Here is a 17,188-nt window from a genome sequence, read left to right as displayed (position 1 = left end):
ACTGTTGTGTGATTCTCACTGTCTGTCCTAAAATACTGTGCAAGTAGGTTTGGTAAACACAGCTGCTGACGTTACACGACACCTTGGCGGTGCAGCCTTACAATTACAGGAATTACACAACACACAGTAATATTTGGCAAAAACAAATAGTGAACAAAAAAGATTCTACTGGCAAGCACACATAAAAACCTTAATGAAAACAGAAGCTACTGCCACAGACACAATCATTTAAGATTCGTATTTATCGTCCCTTTTTTTTTCATAAAATAATTACTTATTTTCTTTATAAGATCTTGGATCTGTGTGAATGTTCTCTAGAGTTTAAATAACAGTTTTCTGTGTTGTGTTTTGCTTGTCAAATAACCATAATCAAAATATATTAATTATTTACGACACAAGGGAAATGACACTGAGAAAATCCTCACTTCCAAAACTATGGAAACCAATAATGTTTGATTAATGCCCAGAGTCTAATAATTTCCCTACTTATATATGTTCTCAATATCAAAGAAAGTACCGATTCCTTCCCGATCAATCAATTTGTCATTTCATCTTCAAAATGTCAGATTTAAACGAAAACTTCCCACATATCAAAGTGCGATCTTCAAACAAACCGTGTTAATTTTGATTCACATGAATATACATCAATCTAATAAATTTCCTTTGATTTGGCTTTGATTTGGCTTCTAGGTTAATATGAAACTAAATGCAGATTGAGTTGTGAAACAGACTCTAGCGGACTGATCGTGTGCAGACACCTTTTATGAAGACGTGTCAGACACATCCTCACGTATGACCAACGCCTGAGCTCTTATTTTTGCATTTACCTTAGTGGCAAGTTATGAAGTTAATACAATGAACTTTTGCACAGTTTTACACAAAATTATATCAATGATCAATCAATTACTAAAACAGTTCTAAATGCTTTTGATAAAACAATTAAGTGACTACTTGTTTCAACTGTATCTCGATCCATTTTAGATCAGAAACCTATTTTTAAACTTGTATGACCCAGACAGATCACAGACAGTTGTAGTAGTACCATCACATACCTTCATGCTCAGATGCTGGACACGACACCTGCAGAACCAGATCAAATGTTCTGTCTGGACTCTCCCTGGAAGCACAACAAAAAGACACACACACTGTTGATTCTCTGGGGGACATCACAAGCAGCTGTTATTACACTGACAGCATCACACACATGTGTAACAAGAATGTCACTGTTCGATTCCTGCACATTCACAGCATTTCTGAGCTCCTGAGTTGGCCTACTTCAGTGGACATAAGTCTCATGTCCAGGTTAGCTGCATGTATAAATGATACGTGTTCATGTATGGGCCGGGGGAGACACTGGGGGGACACCGGGGGGGACACCGGGGTCACGGCGAGCAGGACCCGGCTTGTGGAGGTGAGGCTGAGGACCGCGTCGTGTCCACAGGTATCCCCCGGTTTAGAGGCTCTCTGCTCGGCTAGCGAAGCGGCTAATACGCGGTGAGCTAGCAGGAGCAGGAGCAGCAGACTGGTTGACCTGAAGCCGAGGAGCAGCCAGCTGGCCTCGGCGGTTTTAAGTCCACAGCCGGACATGATGCCGGGTGATGGCGGTAGGAATTACAACATTCCTCCGGCGGCTCTCCCGTCCAGCTGCCGCCGGTTAGCCGGAGCTACTCACTCTAGCCGTTAGCTCGACCGTTGTGTGACTCTTACTTTATTCTGCTGTCCATGGTTCGGGGCTACCACATCGCGACAGCTCGGCTCGGCTCGGCTCTGCAGCGGCTGTCAGGACCGTGTCTGTCCCCCCGCTGTCCCCCGTGTCCCCCTCCTCGGTCCCGGCCGTCACTTCCCCGCCGCCGGTCCCTGCTGCTGCCGCCGCGGACACATGCTCGGAGGTCGGGCTGGAGGTTGCAGTTCGTCCCCGTCCTCTCCCAGGTCCGACTCCACGGTGGTGATGATTATTATTTCCCACAACAAACACACACCACTCCAGGAAGTGCTGTCACAGACCTGCTGACGTCAGCGCGTCACATCGGCGTCTCCCCCCTGCAAGCTGACCTGAGATCATGTGACCCATGACTAAACTGTGTGTCCACTACAGGTGGAACAACGACAAGTGGGAATTTACACATTTCTTATTTTGGTTAAAGAGAAATATGGAATTGAACTATTTGCTTTTGAGAGGGGATTTTGTTTTGGGTATATGTAGCCCTGTATAAAAATCATTAGGATACAGTGCATACAATTAATCTCAAAATAGCATAACAAATGTTGTATTAAAAGAGAAAGTTCATGATAATTAGATAAGTTCATATTATTAAAAATAGTAGTTCAAATGAGGTTAAATACGGGATAAAATGTAATAAATATAATATGTACAGTTAATAAGTTTAGATATTTACAGTTAAGTAAATTTAAGTAGATTTAAGTAAATCAATAAATAGATGTGTGGTTAAAAGGCTCTGTGATTGAGAAGATAAGATTAGTTTCAAATATTCTTTTGAGATCATATTCATTTTTTTTGTGTTTACGAACTCAGGCCCAGGAGATCTGGGTTACATATATTTGATTGAAAAAATGACTTATACAAATAACCAATTGTCATAATTGTTGCCAGTGAACTTCAGACTAATCAGATACATAATTAAGTATCTTAAGTATCTCTAACATTTCAGCTTAAAGGGATAGTTTGCTGAAACATGATGATTAATGTTGATTATTATTTATCTGATCACTTCTCACATGCGAGTAGTTCAATTAAAAATGTTGTCTTTTCCACCGATTTCATACACATATTAATCAATTGATGCGCACGAGCTGACCTGAGATCAAGTGACCCATGACTAAACCGTGTTTTCACTACAGGTGGAACAACGACAAGTGGGAATTTACACATTTCTTATTTTGGTTAAAGAGAAATAGGGAATTGAACTATTCGCTTTTGAGAGGGGATTTTGTTTTGGGTATATTTGATTGAAAAAATGACTTAAACAAATAACCAATTTTCATTATTGTTGCCAGTGAACTTCAGACTAATCAGATACATAATTAAGTATCTAAACATTTCAGCTTAAAGGGATAGTTCACTGACACATGATGATTAATGTTGATTATTGTTTATCTGATCACTTCTCACGTGCGAATAGTTCAATTAAAAAGGTTGTCTTTTCCACCAATTTCCTACACATTTTAATCAATTGATTATTAAAGGATATTATTGTCGAATGAATTGATGATCTTGATAATTGTTGGTTGTAGCCTTACAGTTTTCCTATGATGGAATTATACACCCTTCCCAGGACCTCTCCTACTATTCAATACTTGGAAAATAAAGCAACTTGATTGATCACAACAAACGAGCTCAATACAAACTCAAAGGAACACAACACTCCTCCACATGTGAAGGGTCACAAGATGATAATCAGCGTGGCATAGCCGTATGTTTGTTGTGTGAGCTGGACTCGACAAACAGACATGACACTGTTCGTACACAGTTCACAAAGAGCAGTATGGATTCTCGGAGGTCAACAGGGGCCAAAGCAAACTTCTTTGAACCTCATGTAATAGTGTCACATGTAAAGTATTACTTTGTGAAAATGGATATTTGACTATAAGTTGTTGGTTGGAGTTTGACATACTTATTATGTCGTCTCAAGTGGCACCATGGGCAAAGCAATCAAATTCAAGGTCAACCTTTTATAACCTACTGGCCTAGAATTTTTGAGCAGCAAATTTCATGTCTGGAGCTTATTTAGCTTGATCTGAATGTGAGAAGTGAAACTTGCCCCTCCTCCTTCATTCCCCCCAATGAAGGTCTTTAACCCAGAAAGTGCTGCGTCGCCAACAAATCCCACTGCGGTGCACTGGGGAAGTCTGGTGAGCGCTGGCACGATTACCTCACTTTCCTCCACGTAATTACAGTGTGTCGTGAGCATATGCCACTTACACTAACCATGTTAGACTACTGTTGTCCAAGCGTGAAATCAGTGCTGAATTTGCAAAGCATAACTCAGTTACACTTATAAATTATGAGAGACCGTGTGTGTCATGCTGTGTGTAGGATGTATAAAGTTATCCCACTGGCGACTGGAAACTGCTTCAGGACGCCCTTTTAAACACAGAGGTCATGAATCAGCTGAGTCACTTGTCTCCTAAAGAGGAAATTCCCAAAGTACATTTATTTTTTATACTTTTATTTATTCTTAATGTTATTTCATAGCTCAACAGTTTAGGTTTCAGCTCCTTGTTTCACACACACACACACATGTTGATTCAAGTCATTCAGTTAAATCTGGTTTCAGTGTAATATCGCAAAACAAAACATCCTCTGAGCTGAGAGAGTTAGCTGCTAATTCGTCAGTGGACTAATTCCCAACAGTGACACCTAATGACATTATCAATTAATAACTAGAGGCTCTGATTTCCACCTTAAGGGACATATTTGTTTCTTTGTAAGTGTTTATTTTCCTTTTCAACAATCTCTGCCGCTATTCCGAACCATGTGAATTGTGTTTTCGTGCAGACTTTTTCCTTTTAACGTTTGCATTGAGTCTCATGTTTAAGCAATATTTGTCCCATGGTAAATTGAAACCAATAGCTCAGATGTAGTGCTCTCCCCTCTCCAGAGAGGCTGTCTGGATCAGAGCCAGATTTCTCCAGGCTGACTGGAAGGTAATTAAGTGGCAGCAGACTGGGGCCTACTGTTTCAGGCATCCCTATGAAATGATAATGGCGGCGCTGCAGCGTTTACATAAAAAAGACAATATGACACATGCAAAGCATTCACATTCATAAAGCATCGGGTACTGAGAACCAGTGAGGATTCACATTTCCAGACAGTCCCAGATTATATTCACTGATGAGAAACTGACAATAAAGAAAAGGAAAATTAAGTTCAATCAGGCCCAGAAAACAAAACCCTAAACTTAATGCAGTAGAGTTATTAACAATTATTGCATTGTATTCTTGAGTCTATGGCAATATCGTTAATAAAACCTCTGTTTTATCAATATTTATCAGTATGAGCAGCTGGATTGAAAATACATAAGATGCAGAAAGCTTAAAAATGTACTATTAATAAAAAATAAGACTTACTTCTGTTGAAATAAGGGGAGGACTCTGAATAATCCATGTAGGCTTCTTCCTTTGCTGCAGTATATTTTCTATATATTCAATATAATATATATCACCACTAAAAGCATTATGTACATCTACCAAATTTCGATGTCCTCTATGCTTTCCATAGTTGGTCTCGTATTATTTGTACAATATGACAATATGACAATATGACACATGCAAAGCATTCACATTCATAAAGCATAGAGTACTGCAAACCAGTGAGGATTGAGATGTCAAGACAGTCCCAGATTATATTCACTGATGAGAAACTGACAATAAAGAAAAGGAAGATTAAGTTTTATCAGGCCCAGAAAACAAAACCCTAAACTTAATGCAGCAGAGTTATTACAAATGATTGCATTGTATTCTGGAGTCTATGGCGGTATGGTTAATAAAAGCCTGTTTAATCAATATTTATCAGTATGAGCAGCTGGATTGAAAATACATCAGATACAGAACGCTTGAAAATGTACTTTTAAATAAAAATATGACTTATTTTTTTGTAATCGTCTTTCTTTTGGTTGAAATAAGGGGAGGGGATTCTTCCTTTGCCGCAGTGTCTTTTCTATATATTTAATATAATATATCACCACTAAAAGCATTATGTACATCTACCAAATTTCGATGTCCTCTATGCTTCCCATAGTAGGTCTGCATATTTTTTGTACGAGTGATGTGTAATTTGTCTGATGGTAAATTGACCTCACAATGTCAGTCAAAAGACACTTGTCAGGTTTCATTACCCAGAATCCTGGAGTAGACACATCATGGGAGGTGGCTTACAGCGGTGGATAACCTTGGAGGGACTCGTTAATGTCCACTCATCAACCTTGCAGTGCTTACTCCAAGTCCCCACATTACTTATATTATAAGAAGTCTTTGTTTGCACTCAATGGCAGTCAAGGAGACATAAATTGCACAGAAGGGACAGTGGAGGTTTAGCTGCTTCACCACCTTGCACCTATAATGTGGTCAACAAAATGTTATATTATTCTACGCAACACTCTCTCTTGGTAGATAGTAGTTTCAATTCAACTAATCTTATCCTATAGATAACGCAGTATGTTTTTCTTAGAGAGATGATAGATAGATACTCTTGCTCTATGTAACTTCAGTGAGTGGGTGTGATCTCTTGTGAGATGTAACTGATTGATATCCACTTCCAAGAATCAGGTCCAGTGAGTTCTGCTGAACTTTAAATCAGTTAATGATAATAAAGTCAATAAAACAACGCATTTATCATCAATCACCAGCGAGGAGCTTTTAGAATATAGAGAAATCTAAACAGACTTTAGTTGAGGTGAATTTATAGAAATGCAATCTTAAGTGTAAGTTCAATGTAAAAAATTGTTTGTCTTTTTTATGTGTCTCGTCTCTTTTGCACTTGTGGTTGAGGAAGTTGCTCAGTAATCTATCTATGATGAATCTGTTTTCTTAAACGTGCAGTGTGTAAGATTTAGGTGAGAGGAAACCAGTGTCAGAAATTGAATATAAAATAATCCTAGTGATGTGTTCACAAATGTGTTATCTACATTGCACAAATTGTGGTTTTCTTTCCCCCTAGAATGGATCTTATATATTTATATACTTTATATTTACATCTGGAGCAGGTCCTCTCTGCGGAGGCCGCCATGTTTTTCACAGTCGTCCAAACTGGACAAACTAAACACCCTTTGAATTTTCATAATAACTGAAGTTTTCCACTGGTTCTCTTTCATGTTTGGAAGGGGGGGGGGGTGAGGAGAAGTGTATTCAGCTGCAACATGAAACTTCACCACTCAATTCTACACACTCAGTAAAGTGTAGACATCTTCACTTCAGCAGTGTTTCAGAAGCTGCTGCTTGTGGCCAGCAGGGGCGCTGTGTGGACCTGTGGATGAGACGGTGACATGGCACCAATGTGACGAGGAAGTAGCCACTGGACACTGGAGACATGGAGGTGAACATGGAGGTAAACATGGAGGTAAACATGCTACACACACAAGACACGTTATTGAATAAAGAGCTGGTTTGTGTTTCCCTGTGTGAGGAGTTTCTTCGTGTTTCTCTCCAGTGAAAACTCCAGCTCCAGGAGCATGTTCCCCCAGAACCACCCGGGGAAAGCCTTCGTCTGCGGACTGATCCTCCTCCGCTTCAATAAACGACTCTTAACGATGTCTGTCCCGAACCTGTCCGAGGAAAGCTCGGGTCCACCGAGGAGAAGCGGGTCCGTGTCCCGGGTCCATGCCGGGGACAGGCGGTCCGAGCCGGGGACAGGGACCAGCAGCAGCCGAGAGGAGAACCAGGGGAGGTTCTCCCAGGAAGAGATGGAGGTCCACAGGGTCCACAGAGAGGCGTGTGAGGTGAGAAGCTTCAGCTCCACCTTCATCTGGAGCTCAGTCATCTACTCGATCATTTGTGATGAGTGAGACCACGTGGTTGGAGTTTTTCTACTGTTTGTTGTGTAATAAAACTTCAGTTCACAAGGTATTAAGATAGTTACACTAGAAATACAACTTAAGTATATCATTCACAATGTGACACAGAGTACAACACTGTGAGTCTTGTGTATTAACAGCAAAGTGCCTGCATACACAGAAAGTATAACTACTCATGTCAGTGTTATTATGATTATATTCAATACTTTAATTTTACTTAACAGCCGATATAATATCAGTTTGGTTTAAAGGCTGAATTTTGCCCTGAGTGAAGGAAACATTTTACAAATCAGAGGTATTGTGTGTTTATACCTCCTCACTGTGTATCTGACTTTTGTCATATTGCTTTTAATGTTTTTGTTTTATTGTGAAAATTATTTATATCAGTTTATTGCCCAGTCCTGATTCTAAACCTGATTCTAGTCTATTGGCATACGGCATACGAACAGCATTTTAATGTAAAGTGTATGTTGAGCATCTTTGTGTTGTGAATAGTTTACTTATTGGTTATGAGCTATGCATATTTGAAGAGTTTTTTGGGGAGATGTCATGTCCTCCATCTTTATAAACATTCTATGAGGAAAATATGCAAAAACACCAAAGCTCGCAATGTTAAACAAAGTGATAATAACATTTCTGGATCTGTCCATTTGTCCAGATCTCCCAAAAAATGTACCAGGTTCTGTGTTTTCCCAAAGTTCCATCCAAGTTTCATGGAAATCTGTTCAGACGTTTTTGAGTAATTTTGCTGACAGACGAAATAGTAGTGAAAACATATTCTCCTTGTTTGAGGTAAAAATGATACTGATGAATTTAGTCATTGGTGAATAATATTATAGCAAAACTGCTGAGCTGCAATGAAACAAACACAACTAACTACACAGGCTGAATCTGTTCTTCTAAATGTGTTCTACGGGTAAATGATTGTGTATCTAAAACCAATATTCTGTATTTTCCCCCAAAATATTGACCAATAATTTATTTTGAGGATCCTCGTACAAAGCAGGATAATTGTGTAAGACATGTCTCCTTTAAGTGCCTTTTTAAAAACACCATATTTAACATGTAATAGCCTGAGACCTGCTGTCAGTTGCACAAGAAGCCTAAAATGATGAGATGCAAATGGCTTTGGACCAATACCAACATTGTTTATATAATCTGAGACTGTACCAGCCGTAATGATATGCTCACTGTGGTGCTTCTCTAGAGCCCATCTGTCTCCAGGGCAGCGATCCCCCATGGGTCCCCGGCAAAATGAGATGTTGTCATTTCAATTACAACTAGTGGGTATAGTGCTGCAGAATAGACTTCTTTGTTTTTGGTATCAGATTTCACTCGTCTTCTCTCCCCAACTGTAATATTTATTATTTTCTGAACCATTTAACAAAGAGATCGTGGCTGGATTCACCGCATGTGATGTAAAACCCTTTCAAGCAGTAGCCTGGAGATATTTCAAGACGATTCCAGTCCCAGCAGCTTTGTTTCTGTTTTCTTTAGAAGCATACCATCTCACATGTTTTCTACCCAGCACATGTCATAAAAGCAATGATCATTGTTTTCATCAGATCCATCATATTCACCAAATCCTCCCGGCTCTTTATCAGGGCCAGGGAGCTCTGATGGCCGCGGTGTACGGGTGTCGTCTTTACGCCTTTGGGCTTATTCGCCGTAAATACTGTGCTTCTGACTGTGGGTGAAGCTGAAGCAAGTTGGCTACGACCTGAGGAGAGTGGTAGAGCCGGGGTGGGAAAAGCACAATACAGAGGGGGCCGTGGCCATGCCAGCTTCACTATGTGGCCTCTGCAATGCCATGTGAAATGACAGGCTGTGTCACCAAAGTGCCCGGGGCCCTTTTCCCTTTGTAGCCTGTCAAAGCTCACCAACTAGTGGGCTCTCAGTTTGAAACAGACTGAGAGCTGACATTTCCTAACTTCCTAAGGGATGGCAGAGGAGTTCGGTGTTTTCCACTCGCAGAAGGTGTTTGTGTGGCTGTGCGAGACAAACGATCGGTCCAAACACACAACAAATAAAAGAGCCCATTGTGTCTGGAATACGTTTCGTCGCGGCGTCCTGCGAATCTGCGGTGAATGGAAACGATCTTCTTCCCGTGCTCTGTGAAATGCACACAAAAGGACAGCACTAACTAATTAGTAACATCATAAGAATTCCACTGTCTTACATCTGTTTCCATGCATAGAGGTCATCCATTGTGTTCGAGTCGACCCAAAGCAATCTGTCTCCCTGTGCTTGAGCATGCCTTTGTGTATATGTAATGTATAGGGTTAAGTATGCAGGGGTCACACATTCCCATATGTGTTTGTGTGTCATACTAATCATATAATAATATCTTCATTATATTCAGGCGCAGAAGCAGCTGTATGTCGACCCTTCCAGTGGGTACAAGGTGTTCACAGAGTATGCCCACCTTCAGAGAGGAAAATGCTGTGGCAGCGCGTGCAGACATGTGAGTTCTTTGTTTTCTGTTTTACCAAATTGCATCTTCCTCCTCAGCCCTGTTTGTCTCTGCGCTCTATTGTGTTCTGTTCATCAGTTGTGTAGTTGTGTTCTGTTGTGTTCTGTGCAACCCCCTTCCCATCCTGTTTGGTCCTTTTCTGTCCCGGAGTCTGTTTCCATACTTTAATTTATATACAGTGTTAAACTCCTGATTCCATCGTGTTAAAACAAGTTGTATGTGTACAGCAGGTCAGAGCATCCTTAGTTCAGCTGTCCATGGGGCTGATGAGGATGATGAAATTATTTATTTAACTTGAACATTTTCACACAAACACTTAAAAAATAAAATATAAAATCTTTTAACCAAATCTCATTTAATACTCAGAGCTTCCACCTTGCTGCATCTATATGACACATGTTGATCAGTGAAGGTTAGTGTAAGAAAGTGAACGTATAGTTTAGCTCCAGATCTTAGTGTTGATTCTTGGATGTGAGCAGTGTCATCACTTCATATAGGTGTTGTGTATTTCTGGTAAATTAACCTTCTTGTATTGGAGGCCGTGGGTGCATTATACAGCAGCAAAACTAGAAAAGACAAAAATCAGCACCAAAGTCCAAATATCGCAACAGAGGCAGGAGATGACTACAACATAAATCTTCAACATCTCTTCAATAACTCCAGCAATGTCTCTCTGTTGCCTCATATCTCAAGAACTGATCATCTTAACGGCTTCACACTCCACATGTGTTTCGTGTTAAGAAGTGACTAGTGGTGGCTGGATAAACAGGTGAGCAGCTCTTTGTGCAGCAGGCGTGGTGCAGACTCAGGGTTCTGTGCACTGAGTCTCTACCTGCCACGGCGGTCCGATAACAGCAGGTCACTGAGACAGTTTCAGAATGAAAGCTGCAACCAGCATCACCACAGGCCGAGCAAAGAGCCCATTCCAGACAGGCAGGTCCAGAACGTATACACTTCACTACTGGTGGAAGTGAAAAGCACAGATCACAGTTGATTCTGTTGGTGTTTGGACTTTGTAAGAGGCTTCTGACCTTTCATATGTTACCTGGATTTGTTTTTAGCTTTCACACCTTTTGTTTAAACACAGGGTGGTTTTTATGATCTCACTCTTCTTTTCATATCTGACATGTTCTAGTCTGTCGAGTCCACATCTTGTCCCATCCAGCCTCGTCTCATATTCTGTCCTTCCTTGCACCATCCCGTCTCCCCCAGTCTCAATGTGGTTCAGTCCTGATTCGGTTCCTCCTCATCCTGTTCCCCTCTGTTTCTCACTCTGCTCTTCTCTTATATGTTCTTTGCACATGTTACTATCTTGTTCACTGAAGATCTGTTCCACACATTTAACACCATTATCTTTTTTATTCTCCTCTAGTGTCCGTATGACCAGGTCAACGTGAAGGACCCTGCAATGAAGAAACAGTTTAATTCCTTATTTTATGTATAGGCCTAACACACTGGTGCCAAAGGTAAAATGTAAGAGCCTGTTTAGAATGGAGCGCATGTTGCTTCTCTTCTGCCTGTCGTTATTTTGACTACTTGAGTCATTTTTTTATCAGTGTACTAAATGATGAAATATGGGTAGTGACTGTGAAATACTTACCTCCTATGAATCACAACTATTCTTCGGATTATTTTCATTCTCACAAGACGAGGATGGAGGAGGAAGGATTCTTTCCACAGAACCTCATGTAAAATAGCCTTTTATCACGTCTCTGTTTTGTGTTTCTTTTTAACGCTGCTACTCGGATGTCCAGTGTTGTGCCACGAGATTAATTTTTTCGTCTCTACTTAAGAGTCTTGAATATTATGTGGTGTTCTCTCTCGTCTGATGCGTTTACCAGGGTTGTGGGAGTATGGAGATGAAAACTGAAAGAGCATTTTAGATCTTCGCCCTCAAGATAAAGGGCACATAAGCAAAAGTATCAGTAGATAGTCCGACGGAGTCTTGTGCTCGTTTGCTTTGCATCTCTCGTTATTTTTCCTCCCAAATGTACAACCGCATGAATATTTGCATCATTCTCACTCCACAAGTGCTCGACTGAACTGTCTACCTCTGACTGAAACACTGTGTTGTTAAAAATAGGCAGGGGCCAAGGGGTCAGGCCTCACACTTGGCTGCGCTGCTTTTACACCACTTGATGGAATCAGGCTGTTAACAAACATGCCATGGACATCAACAGCAGCCCTCCCCACCGGACTCGCAGCTCAGCCTCCTGGCTACACTCGGCTACAGCGCAGCTCCCTGCAGCTGCTCTCCTGAGCTGCAGCCTAATGAACTCCTGGGCCCTGTTATCCCAGCTCTGCGCTAGATCAGCTCATGTTCAGGAGCATGCTTAGACGCACACATGCATAGGAAGGCTTACTCCATCAGAGTACCCTGTGGCTCCTAATAGGCCAATATAGTATAAAGGTTGCACTAAGCACCGCACTTTGTAGCCCACAGTAATGGTACAAGGTGGGGTCAAGCGCTCGTTCGGAGCTACCTGTGCGTGCAAGAGATGTTGAGATGAGATGTGCCACTTGATTTGTGAGTGCATGTGGGCAGGCAGCGCCATGCCTTCAGGCGCTGGCTCTCAACCTGCCACACACACTCGCCCTTCTCCGCCTGATTGGGCAAACCGCGTCGGGATGAGAGGATGTGTCTGCCGCGGAATTCTGTCGCAGCCGCCGACTGGCGCGACCACAATTTTCCTGGGCAGGTGGGTCCCAAAGGCAAGTGCTTAGTGATCGGAGCAAAGCCCTGTGAGCGGCTACAAGGAGATTCATGATCCCAACAGTGCTGGGGAGGACAGGTTCTTGGGGACGCGTCGTCAGGCGGGATGAGAGGCGAATTTATTTGGTGTTATTCTAAACCGAGGCAGCGGAGCGTGCGGCAGCAACATTCCTACAGCGGGATGGTGAAGGTGTCACACTCATCAAGTACCTGGGCCTGCTTGCCTGCCGCGGCTCTGCGGGTTTTGCCTAGGGACTTGTCTGTCACATTAAAGTAGATGCATTGCCATTCAGGGCCTCGGCGGTCCCGCAGCCTGACCATGAAATAGGCCAACTTTCATGTCTGCCTCATCCCTCCACGTCTCCCCAATCCAGTGATGGCACAATTTGAAATGTTTTTTTTTTTTTTTTTTCACCCATCATGTTGTAGCTGAGCAGTTGGTGACTTAGACACAAACAGCACAGCGATGACTTCGACAGATTTATGGTGGAATTTACTTGAACATCTATGACCTGACTGATCAAACATGATAAATAAAACATTTTGTGTTTTTTAAATCAAACAGTTTCTTGAATCGTGTTTCTTTAAATGGATGATTCATAATTGGCAAGAAGGCATTTAACATGAACCCCTATTTTATTTTATTATAACACCTAATTATTGCTAATTTTGATTTAAGTTGACAAGTTTATCACATTATTCAAAATAAATTTATTCTTCCTAGTTCTTCAATTCATTCATTTGTCGATTTTGTCTGTTTTATGCACTACCAGTAGAATTATATGAAATTAAGAAACTTCTCTATGTAAGCAAATATACACACACATGCACTGACCCTCAGCCAGTGGTATTCCCACAGCGCAGATGTGCCTCCCAAGTTACAACCGCCAACCAGACGTGAGGTGTTTATTTCAGGCGTTTTGGACTGAACATCTCTGACCTTCAGCTGGAGCATATGCTGCGCTGGAGCCGAGTGGCAGCTATAGGCCGTGTGTCTTTCCACCGGACGCCGGCACTAGCCGCAGAGAAAGAGAGAGCTGTCCAGTTTGGAACTGTGACCAGACAGGCTCTAGTCACAACCAGTTAACAGGCCGAGCAGCCCCCCTCACCCTCCCCCTCCTCCTCCTTCACCACCCTCCCCTTCCATCTCAAACAGCCACAGAAGCCCCGCGGCCAATGGCCCCAACCACAGTCAGTTACAGTGTCTCCATCACTGTTGGCCAGACCAGCCAGGAACTGACACAGTGTTGGTGGAGGGAAGAGAAAAAAAACAACTTGAGTGTCAGCCGTATGATGGCTGAAAGGAACATCAGTCTCAGCAATTGGCCAGGCACTGCTTTGTATGATTGTGTGTGTGTGTGCATGCACGTGCGTGTTGATATTCAAGCAGAATTTGAGCAGCACCAACATCAACGTCTGGTCGCTCTACACAGACAATGTCAGCTCGCCCCGGGGCAGCAGCCTCCACAGTGGTCATATGGACAACCAGATCCCTGTGGTTGAATTAGTGATAAAAAAAACAAAAACACACACACATGGCCAGTGAGTGACAGTCAGCGCGTCGGATGCCTTTGGACAGACGGGCGCTGCAAATAGCACAGAGCAGCGGCTTCTCCCTCTGACCGCAACTGGTGGTCCGGCTCATGCCAGGTCGAGCCGCGGCTGCCAGATGAGCCCAGATGAAAGAAGCATCAGGGGCAGTCAGGAGGAACCTAGTGGAGCCTGCAGAGAACTTTGGCCTGTTTACTTCCGTCCAGGTCCCTTTGCTGATGTAATCCTATCTGTGATTTCTTGTCCCAATTTAGAAGACAAGGGGATGCCATTGTTTTTGTTTCTTTTTACCATCTAAAGCCCAACCTATTTATCATGATGTTCCCCTCTGACTCTGTCTTGCAGTCGGAAGCAGGAGCCCGTTTGACAAGATAACAACAAGCATCACATAAACCCGCTGTGCCTCCTCCCAAAAAGCTGCTTTTACCCCATAAGGTTATACAGCGATAAAGAACATCCATCTATTATGTTTCCATGTCCTTTCTAGTGTGGCCAGATATGGACTAATACGTGCACCATTCCTCAGGAGGATACTCTGTCCCCAGAGGAGATGAGAGGGTGTGTGTGTGTGTGTGTGTATGTGTGTGTGTGTGTGTGTGTGTGTGTGTGTGTGTGGAGGTGTTCTGGAGGCAGGGAGGGGAGGCAGGCAGCAGTTGGTGTGCAGAGAGCAGAGGCTCAGGCTGGCTAGTTAAGAGCTTCTCTCTCCTATCCTCCATCTGCCAGGGACCGGGGTTGTGATTTGAGCTCCAGCAGAGCAGAGCAGGGAGGGGATCGAAGGAGGGAGGGGTGGGGGGGTGTAGAGAGGTAGGGCTGGTGGGGGTAGGGGGGGGGGCGGCGTAGAGAGGGGTAAAGGGAGGGAGGGAGGGGGAGCGTTGGTTGGATGAGACGGAAAAGAGAAAGTGTGGAAGGAGCGGGGAGTTGGGAGGAGGAGAGGGGAAAAAGTGAGGGAGAGAGAATATAAGGATGGAAATGAAAAACAGGATCCATGGCGACCGAGGAGATCTATTTATAGTCTCGTCTATCCTTATTTTTACTTAACCCCTGTTAAACATTTGAGTTGCAGGAATCAGAAATAATATCAGTATGGCTATATATTCTATCCTAATATTTTAATATTTCCTTTCTGCCAATAACTGTGACTCCATGTCCATGGTGTGTTTGTAAATATTTCCAGGATGTCTCACCCTCCTCTCACCACCCTCCTCTCCCCACCCACCCAGACTCATGTGACTGGGATATCCAGAGCTCCACTCCTCCCTCTGTTCCTCCTCTTCCTCAATCCCCCTCTCCCTTCCCACTCCTCACCTTCCTCCTGTCAGTGTTTAGCCTGTGGTTCCCTGAGCCACAGTGGATCCTGGGATCGCCTTCCCACCTCCTCCTCCACCCTCCTCCTCCACCTCCTCCTCCTCCTTCACCTCCCTTGGACTCCTTGCCCACGTCGCCTCCACCTCTCCTCCGCTCCTCTCTCTGGTCCTGCTTCGGGAGCTCCTGAGTGTTCCCTCTGTGAGACTCGAGTGTCACTTGAGGTGACCCAGAAATGATAACTCCAGATGAACCCTGGATGTGTGGTAATCTAACCGCCGTGCCCTACAGCAGAGAGGAGCCATTCAGCCAGGGAGGCAGGAAAGGAGGGAGAGAGGGAAGGAGGGAGGCAGGCATCCTGGTTGGTGCTGCATCTGCGGCTTCACTGTTGAACCCAGCCCGCTGCAGAGCTGGGTATCATGCTTGGAGAGCGCTGTGTGCACAGTACGCGTCACCGTACACACTGAAATGGATCTCAGTGCCGCTGCATTATTGATGAGATACATTGTGATGTCAGCCCAGGCGGAAGGAGCAAAGCAAAATGACTGTTAGCAGTATGGCACATGATCATTTATGCAAGCAGTACAGAGGTGTAATTAATTGCCACCCTTTGCTCCCAGTCCCAGCGCTCTCACTCACTCAGTACTCACTTGTCAATGGAAACCAGTCCATACAGCAGTGGGTTGTCCTCCATGTGGCCAGTGTGACTGTGGTTTGGGACATCCTGCCTGGTGGATGACCCCCCCCCCCTTTGTCATGTTAACAGTAAACATACAATCCAGAACATGCCCTTTAAACTGTCTTACATTGGGTTATTAATTCTATTATTATTTAATGGCCTGTTATTATGCCCAGCCTCTCGGGTAAACAGTGATCCAGCGATGCACAATGAAATTAGAGCAACATTACCATCACATTACCATGGAAAATATTGATATTGGTCATTTTGTCACAGCAACACTCAAACCCTCTTCAAAACATGAACTGTATGAATATTTAGTAAAATATTGACATTATTATTATTATTTCTTTACTCAGTATTTTTGCAACATGAGGCCAAATGGGTGTAAAATGCTTCCTGGCTTTATTGACTGTGACTGTGGATTCATACACTGAATGTAGATGAGGTTTGTCGCCTCTGCTCCAGGTGAGAGAAACATACGTCACAGTTCAGGGGAAACGAAATGTGAACCGAGTGATTCAGTTATTTAAATATTCTGTATTCAGTGCACATGCAGTGAAAAAAACACATGTTATACATCCTAACCTGTGAATTCATATTTTGTTTTACATTTGTACCGTTTTGATGACTTAAAGTAATTATTCGTTTGCCATTAAAAATCATCTTGTGTAAATCTCTGCCAATCACTCTTTGGATTGGATTCTTCTCCTAAAATTCAGAAATTAAAATCTATTTTTTATTTCTATTCTGATTTCGATTTGATGTAATTATTCAGGACCCTTTCCTTTCCACAGACACGTGTTGTTGTGCTCCACGTCTCCGTCAGATTGATTGATCTGGTCTGACTGTACAGACCTTTCCAATCACTCCCTCCCACAGACCTCTGCTCTGCAGCCACTGGAATCAGACCTGTGACCATTTGACGTGTCGTCCAGTTT

General features: G+C 43.0%; 2 protein-coding genes across 4 annotated transcripts in view; one reads left to right on the top strand and one right to left on the bottom strand.

Annotated features, from left to right (window-relative positions):
• The window catches only part of dennd1b (DENN/MADD domain containing 1B), a 106,961-nt gene extending 105,169 nt beyond the window's left edge, over positions 1-1,792 (bottom strand). For all 3 annotated transcript variants that reach the window (XM_061078317.1, XM_061078318.1, XM_061078319.1), the window contains exons 1-2: positions 1,708-1,792; positions 1,053-1,117 (exon numbers count right to left, since the gene is read on the bottom strand). In XM_061078317.1, coding sequence (XP_060934300.1) covers positions 1,053-1,117; positions 1,708-1,724 — 82 coding nt within the window. In that variant the 5' untranslated portion in view covers positions 1,725-1,792. The remainder of the gene's footprint in view (positions 1-1,052; positions 1,118-1,707) is intronic.
• A 5,230-nt stretch (positions 1,793-7,022) lies between these two features.
• c9h1orf53 (chromosome 9 C1orf53 homolog) lies at positions 7,023-13,277 on the top strand. The gene is made up of 4 exons (XM_061078369.1): positions 7,023-7,075; positions 7,166-7,454; positions 9,892-9,993; positions 11,375-13,277. The coding sequence occupies exons 2-4, from the start codon at positions 7,188-7,190 to the stop codon at positions 11,444-11,446; spliced, it is 441 nt and encodes a 146-aa protein (XP_060934352.1). The 5' UTR covers positions 7,023-7,075; positions 7,166-7,187; the 3' UTR covers positions 11,447-13,277.
• Positions 13,278-17,188: the final 3,911 nt, after the last annotated feature.

The sequence above is a fragment of the Limanda limanda genome, chromosome 9 (assembly GCF_963576545.1).
Source record: "Limanda limanda chromosome 9, fLimLim1.1, whole genome shotgun sequence".
NCBI classification, from domain to species: Eukaryota; Metazoa; Chordata; class Actinopteri; order Pleuronectiformes; family Pleuronectidae; genus Limanda; species Limanda limanda.
This window is presented reverse-complemented; position numbering and strand designations above follow the sequence as displayed.